This window comes from Lagopus muta, chromosome 24 (genome assembly GCF_023343835.1).
Source record: "Lagopus muta isolate bLagMut1 chromosome 24, bLagMut1 primary, whole genome shotgun sequence".
NCBI classification, from domain to species: domain Eukaryota; kingdom Metazoa; phylum Chordata; class Aves; order Galliformes; family Phasianidae; genus Lagopus; species Lagopus muta.
The window spans coordinates 1,246,380-1,253,900 of record NC_064456.1 but is presented as its reverse complement, the minus strand read 5'-3'; the positions used below and the strand labels follow the sequence as shown (position 1 = coordinate 1,253,900).

The window sequence follows — 7,521 nt, the reverse complement described above, 5'->3', positions numbered from 1 at the left end:
ACCTCGCGGTCCCGGGGCCGTGCAGGGCGGGGGGCGAGGCGCCTTTCCCATGGAGAGTTTCTGTGCCCATCCCAAAGCCGCAGCCCCTTCCCCACACCGAGCCCCACAGACCCCTCCCATCCCCACGTGGGTCTCTCCAAGCCCCCAGGACCCAGGAGAGCTGGGCACCCATGGGTGGGGGTTCGAACCGGCCCTGTGGAGGCCCAGACCCCAACCCTGGTGCTCAAACCCCAACCCAACGTGGAGGACCCCACCCGAGGCCCCCGCACCCCCATTCCCCCCCCCCCTCCACGTCCCACATCGATGCACCCACACCGTTCTGCCCTTACAGCCGTGTTTGCACCCGGAGCCACGAGGACAACGCTACAGCTCCGCTTTGGGCACGCACAGCCCATCCCCGCCGCTCCGCTCCGTCCCCTCACCCGCGTCCTCCCCGACCTGCCCCGGGATGCGGAAATCGATGGGCGCCGGGTCCCGCTTGGGGCTGGGGGTGTCGAGGGGCGGCGGGGGCTCGGCGGGGCAGCCGGTGCCCTGCAGGAACTGCAGGAAGTTCTCCTCGATGGAGCCCTCGCGGCTGGGCAGACGCAGGTCCTCCTCGGGAGGCTGCTTGAAGAAGCAGGTGAGGAGCCGGCCCAGCTCGCCGCGGATCTGCCGGTTGAGGCACCCGTAGAAGAAAGGGTTGGAGGTAAAGCAGAAGTAGCCCAGCCAGGTGACCACGGTCTCGGCCGCCGGCCCAGCCAAGGGTTGGGTGCTGAGGGCCGTGTAGAGGTGGAAGGAGAAGTAGGGCAACCAGCAGAAAAGAAACTGGCCGCCCACGGCCAGCAGGATGGCGGCCGCTTTGCCCCCACCGAACGTCCTCTGCGGGGTGGTGCGGGGGGCACCCGAGGTCGTCACCATGGTGGAACGGCTGCTGAGCGACTCGGAGCGCCGGCGCGGGGTCTCCATCCAGGTGGGCAGCGGGCCGTGGTGCATGGCGGCCACCCGAGCCACCTTGAACATGCTGCAGTAAACCACCACGATGATGAGGAGGGGCAGGAGGAAGTAGAACGTGGCGAAGAAGACCACGAAGAACTTGCAGTACGGACCGCGGCTCCATTGCAGGGAGCAGCCGCGGCCGGCGGGCGGAGGGCGGTCGGGGGACAACCAGCCCAGCACGGGGACCAGCGACGTGGCCACGGCCTTCAGCCAGACGCCCACCAGCACGCAGACCACCAGGCCCACCGTCATCCGCACCTCGTAGCGCATGGGGTGCACGACGTAGTAGTAGCGCTCCACGTTGATGGTGGAGATGGAGAGGATGCACATGCTGATGAAGCAGACGCTGAGGAACAGGTAGACGCGGCACATGGCCTCGCCCAGCACGGGGCTGTCAAACACGGCCGAACCCGACAGCATCTCCAGCGGCATCAGGGTGAGGGCTGCCAGGAAATCCACCAGGCAGAGATGGAAGACGAAGACGAACTTCCGCAGCGCCGGCGTCTTCACGATGACGGTCATCACGGCCGCGTTGCCCACGATGGCCGTCAGGTCGATGAGCAGCATGAAGAAAAGCCCCACTGATTTGGAAGCCACGTCTTTGGGCTTGCTGTCGGCTGTGCCGTTGGGGGGCATGGGGCCCGGAGAGGGCTGGAGCGCCCGCGCTGCCCTAGAGCCGTTCCAGCCCCATAGGGCGGGCAGGGAGGGCTCCATGCTGTGGCCCATCGCCCGTCCTTGGGGCTGACGGCGCAGGGCTGTGGGGCATCGTTGGGTGCTCCGATGGCCCTATGGCTGCTGCCGCCTCGCTGCAGGGTGGGTCCTGAGGTGCTCAGCGCACCCAGGGGTGCCCCCAGCACCACTCATCTCCCTGCTCCTCTCCACCGGGCGGAGCTGTGGGGCTGTGGGGAAGGGGAGCCGTCAGTGGGGGGCACAGAGGGGACATTGGGGTGAATGGGCCCCATAAGACCCCAGGTGGGGTCACAGCTCCGCCCCGGTGGCTCCCAGGTGCAACCCCCCCCTTGTCCCCAGCACACTTGTGACACCCTGCATTAAGGCCCCCCCCCCCCCCTCAATTCCCTTCTTTTTTTTTCCTCCAAGGAAAACCCTGCTGCCTTGAAAAATGAGCGATTCTGGGGCTAAAAGCCCCAAACTCCGTGGTTTCATCCCCAAACGCTGCATCTTTACCCAGACCCCAGGGACCACGTGGGGCAGCACCAGGACCACCCCGGGGACCCCTCTGCATTTGGAGGGCCGCACGTAACCCCGCACCTCTGCCCCTCCCACCCCCCACAAAAAGCTGCAACGGCACCGCGGGGTGAGCATGGACCTGGGGGGGGGGCCTTCCGGAGCCCCCCACCCTCCCCTCCCCACCCTGGGGGTCTCCCCTTCTGCTGGGTGTGGGGGGATCCCCGAGCACAGCCATGGATCAGGGTGCAGGAGGTGCCCCCTCCCTGCACGACCGCACATCGGGGACCCCCCCGCCCCACACCGCGCGCACCCCGGGCGTCGCTCTGCCGTTACCTACCGGGGGGGGCTCCATGGGCCCGAAGCGGGGCCGGGCGGGGATGCTCGGGGCCGGGGCCGGTGCTGTGGAGCCGCTGCGGCGAGAGATGCTCCCGCACCGCCCGGCTGCTGGGTCCTAAACGCCTCCCGCCCGCACCGCACCGCCCCGGGAGCCCCCGGCCCCAAAATGGGCCGCCACGGAACGGGGAACCGGGCCCGGGAGGGGAGGGGGGGGGGGGAGGAGTGGCTATGTCCAACGGCCCCAAGGGATGGGGGGGTGGGATGCGATCGGGGGAGGGATGCAGGCTGCTCGCAGCTCTCAGCATCCCCGTGCTTTGCTTCTCCCAGCTCCCCCCAGTAAGGCTGTGGGGGGGGTCTCGGTGGGGATGGGGGGGGCATTGTGGGCACGAGATGGGGGTGGAAGCGTCCCTGTGAGAATGAAGAGTCAGTGGGGGGATGGGGGGCACTGTGGGGGTGGGGGGGGGGTCACTGTGGGCCTTGGTGTGCTGTTATGAGGATGGGGGATCGCTGTGTGGATGGGGATGTTGCCGTGAGGATGGGGTTTATGGTGGGGGGGGAACGGAGTGGGAATGGGCTCCTAGCCCCCCCCCCCCCCCCCCCGAAATGAACCACTTGAACCCAGCACTGCCCCCTCCCCTAAACCCCCCCCAACCCCACTGCTGAGCACTCGAGGGGGGGAGGGAGGGGGGGGGGGGATGCAGGGCAGGGATTAAAGCCCGGATTACAGCAGAGAAATTGAGGACGATCAAAGGACAGACAGAATCCCCCCCCAGCCTGGGATGAGGGGCGGTGGGGTGGGGGGGGGTCTGTGGTGATAACAGCAGAAGGGGGGGGGCAGGGGCCTGGGAGCAGCCCGCTCTGCACTGCAGGGCTCCCCTTTGATTGCAGCCCCCCCCCCCCCAGCAAATAAAGAGCTGCATCATCACGGCGCTGTTTGTTCCAGCTCCTTTCCCTCTAATTTTGGACCCGAAAAAAAAAAATAAATAAATAAAATCATAATGTGACACAAATGTTTGCATCTAAAAATACAGCCGGGAAGCAGAGCCAGCACTGCGCGTCACGGGGGCTGCGGATCTCCCCACCCCCCCTCCCCCCCCATCCCCTACAGCAGCACCCAGGGGTGCCCCTCGGTGGGACCCCAAGCAGGGTGACCCCAAATGTGGGGTGGCACAGGGCAGGGGGTGGGATGGGGGCTGCTGTGTCTCTGTGGGATGGGGGGTGGTCTGGGGGGGGGAGCATGGCTGGGGGTGGTGGTTCAGCATAGGTGGTGTGGGTTTGGAGGGGTGGGATGGGGATAAATGTAGAGATGGGGGTGGAAATAGGGACAGGGATTGGGATGGGTGTGAAGATGGGGGCAGGGATGGAGGTGGTGTTGGGACAGGGCTAGAAATGGGGACAGGGACAGAGATGGGATGGGGACAGAAATGGAGAGAGGGGTGGCGTTATTTTTATTTATTAATTTCAGGTCCGAAATTAGAGGGACAGCAACTGGAAGAGGGATGGGGATGGAGATGGGATGAATATAGGGATGGGGTGGGATGGAGGTGGGAATGGGGATAGAGACTGAGACGGGATAGGGACAGAAGAGGAGACAGGGACCGAACGGGGATGGGGGTGGGATGAATATGGAGACGGGGATGGAAACGGGGGGGAAATGGGGCAGGGATGGAGACCGGGCTGCGGCTGGGGCTGCGGGTGGGATGGAGGCGACGGGGCCGAGCCGGGCTCCGAGGGGTTAAGCGGGAGCCTCCGCGATTGGCTGCGGGCTGCGAGGCGGCAGCCAATGGGAACGCGCCGTGCGCGGGGGTCGCCGCGCCGGGTCCGCCCCCTGAGCGCCGTCCCGGGGCGCGGGCGCTGCAGCGCGGTGCGGGGCTCGGCCCGGCCCGGCCCGGCTCGGCTCATTACGGCGCGGTTCGGTCCGGCTCGGCTCGGCTCGGCCCGGCTCATTCCGGCGCGGTTCGGCTCCTCTCGGTTCGTTTCGCTTCGGCCCGGCCGCGGGCTCCGGTAATACCCGGAGCGGTGGGGGGGCGGGAGGGGGGGGGGGTGAAGCATCCTCCGCTGGGGGCGGGGCCGGGCTGGGTCACGTGGTGTAGCAGTACCGGGCCCGGAGCGGCGGAGGAGGGGAACGGAAGCGGCCCGCTGTGTAACGGCACCGGCACCGGCACGGCCGCACCGCGCGGTGATAACGGGGACATCCACGTGGTGACGGCGGCGAGCGCAGCGCCAACCGACCGCGGGGTGAAGGGAGCCGGCCGGGCTGCGACGGCGGGGCCAGCACTGCTGTGACACTGATGGACCACGGCCACCCGGCGCAGTGACGGTGCGTGAGCAGGACGCCTCTGTGCTGTGACACTGGGTGACCAAAACCGGCCCAGGCTGTGACACTGGGTGAGCAGAGCCATCCGATGCTGTGACACTGGGTTATCAAAGCCACCCTGCTGACACTGGGTGACCAAAGCTGCTCTGTGCTACCCCTGCTTGAGCTGGGACAGCCCCGCTGTGACACTGGGTGACCAAGGCCATCCGATGCTGTGACACTGGGCTACCAAAGCCACCCCAGTGGCATTGGGTGACCAAAGCCGCACTGTGCTGCGACTGCTTGACCAGGAGCAGCCCTGCTGTGACACTGGTTGACCACAGCCATTCCAGGCAGCGACACTGGGTGAGCAGGACACCTCCATGCTGTGACACTGGGTGACCAAAGCCACCCCAGGCAGTGACAGTGGGTGACCAAAGCCACACTGCGCTGCGACTGCTTGACCAGGAGCAGCCCTGCTGTGACACTGGTTGACCACAGCCACCCCAGGCAGTGACATCGGCCGACCAAGGCCATTCCACGCCGTGACACCAGCTGACCAGGACACCTCCAAGCAGTGACACTGAGGTGACCGAGGCTCTTTCAGTGCTGTGACATCGGGTGACCAAAGCCCCGTGCCATGCTGCACTGCCGCATGCTGTGACCCCACTGCCCACCCCGATGCCCCCCACACTTGGTGCCATGGCGGTGCTGGTGATGCTGGTGATGCTGGCGATGCTGGCGGTGCTGGCGGTGCCGGTGGCCGGGAGCTGCCCCACGCGCTGCGTCTGCGCCTCCAACATCCTCAGCTGCTCCCAGGCCGCCCTGAGCTCCGTGCCCGCCCCGCTGCCGCGCTTCGCCGCCGTGCTGGACCTCAGCCACAACAACATCAGCCGCCTGCGTGCCGACTGGGCGCCGGGCCGCCTGGCCCACCTGCACGCACTGCTGCTGGCGCACAACGGCTTGGCCTTCGTCTCCACCGAGGCTTTCACCCACGTCCCTCACCTCCGCCACCTGGACCTGTCCTCCAACCGCCTGCGCACGCTGGAGGAGAACCTCTTCAGCGACCTCCCCGAGCTGGAGGTGCTGCTGCTCTACAACAACGAGATCTCCGCCGTCGACCGCTCCGCCTTCGACAACCTGAGCCGTCTCCGCAAGCTCTACCTGGGCCGGAACCACATCGCCCGCTTCCCTCTGGAGCTGCTCCGCGACGGCAGCCGCCCGGCTCAGCTCTCCCTGCTCGACCTCTCCTCCAACCGCCTGCGTTCGCTGCCGGCCGCCGAGCTGCAGGCGCTGCCCGCGTGGCTGCGCGACCGCCTCTACCTGCACGGCAACCCGCTGGGCTGCGACTGCCCGCTCTTCCAGCTGCTGGCCCGCGGGCGCCACCGCCGGCTGAGCGCCGTGATGGACTTCCAGGAGGAGCTGCGATGCCAGCTGCCGGCGGCGCCGAACCGAGCGCCGGTGGCCATTCTGGAACTGGGATCCCGAGAGCTGCTCAACTGCAGCGAGGCGAAGGAAGCCGTGCTGGAGGCGTACCTGGGGGACAGCGTCACGTTGGGCTGCGACAGCCGCCTGCGGGCGGCGCACGGCCGCCACTGGGTGACACCGGGGGGGGACAGAGTGACGGAGGAGGGCGGCAACGGGAGCGCGGCCGTGCTGGCCAACGGCAGCCTGCAGCTGCGGGCGCTGAGGCCGGAGGACGGCGGGACGTACGCGTGTCGGGTGTCGGGTCCGGCTTTTAACGAGACGCTCTACGTGGAGCTGCTGGTGCACAACTTCACCCTGCACGGCCCCCACGACGGCCTCAACACCGCCTACACCACGCTGGTGGGCTGCATCCTCAGCGTGGTGCTGGTGCTCATCTATCTGTACCTCACCCCGTGCCGCTGCTGCTGCCGCGCCGCCGCCGAAAAGCCGCCCGCCCCTCCGCGAGACGACAGCCTCAACTCCTCCGTGCTCAGCGCCACCCCCAACCACGCCGTCGGGGAGCCTCCGCCCCCCTCGAGGCCCCGCATTGCCGGGCACCGCGCCGCCCCGGGGGGGCAGAACGGGAGGTACAAAGCCGGGGGGAGCCCGCCGATGGCGGCGGTGGTGGGGGGGGCACCGAGGGAGGGACCCCGGGCGCAGAGGAAGGTGTCGGATCCAGACTCGGTCAGCTCGGTGTTCTCCGACACCCCCATCGTGGTGTAGTGGGGGGAGGGGGCACGGTGTGGACCCCCCCGCCGGCTGTGCAGAGCACAAGGGATGTGAGGACCGCGGTGGGGATGCTGTGACGTGGAGCCCCCCCCCTCCCTGGGGGTCCGGGTGCCGTGGGACCCCCACCGGTGACAGCATCCAAGCACACGGGGGTCCCTGCTGCGTGGATGCCCCCCCGCACAGCGCTGCCTCCCGCATGTTGATCGTGACGCATGACTCCCCCCCCCCCCCCCCGGGAAGCATGACCCCCCCGAGGCCACAGCTGCTGCCCACGCCGGGGGGGGGGGGGGGGGGGGAGGAAATGGGGCACAGCCCCTTTCCTCTGAGCCACAGCACAGCTGAGCCCCCTACACAGGGGATCCCAGGGTGGGAAATGCCCCCACCCCACACCTGACCCCCCCACAGCCCCCCCCCCCCCCCTCCAACCCCACGTCTGCGTCCTCAGCTTCAGCCAGCGCCGCGCTGCTGCATCGGTGACAATAAAGAAACGTGCGTTCCCCACTCGTGTCTCACAACGCACCGGAGACCCC

General features: G+C 68.0%; 2 protein-coding genes across 2 annotated transcripts; one reads left to right on the top strand and one right to left on the bottom strand.

The window, feature by feature from the left end:
* Positions 1 to 356: 356 nt before the first annotated feature.
* GPR61 (G protein-coupled receptor 61) lies at positions 357 to 1,701 on the bottom strand. Its single transcript, XM_048926281.1, has one exon. It carries the CDS (start codon positions 1,699 to 1,701, stop codon positions 364 to 366), a length of 1,338 nt encoding a protein of 445 aa, XP_048782238.1. The 3' UTR covers positions 357 to 363.
* Positions 1,702 to 4,569: 2,868 nt separating this feature from the next.
* On the top strand, positions 4,570 to 7,210 carry AMIGO1 (adhesion molecule with Ig like domain 1). The gene has a single exon (XM_048925920.1). It carries the CDS (start codon positions 5,477 to 5,479, stop codon positions 6,983 to 6,985), a length of 1,509 nt encoding a protein of 502 aa, XP_048781877.1. The 5' UTR covers positions 4,570 to 5,476; the 3' UTR covers positions 6,986 to 7,210.
* The last annotated feature ends 311 nt before the right edge of the window (positions 7,211 to 7,521 follow it).

Excerpts from the sequence above, each read along its gene's own strand:
- AMIGO1 (XM_048925920.1), top strand. The coding sequence starts at position 5,477 with ATGCCCCCCACACTTGGTGCCATGGCGGTGCTGGTGATGCTGGTGATG.
- GPR61 (XM_048926281.1), bottom strand. The coding sequence starts at position 1,701 with ATGGGCCACAGCATGGAGCCCTCCCTGCCCGCCCTATGGGGCTGGAAC.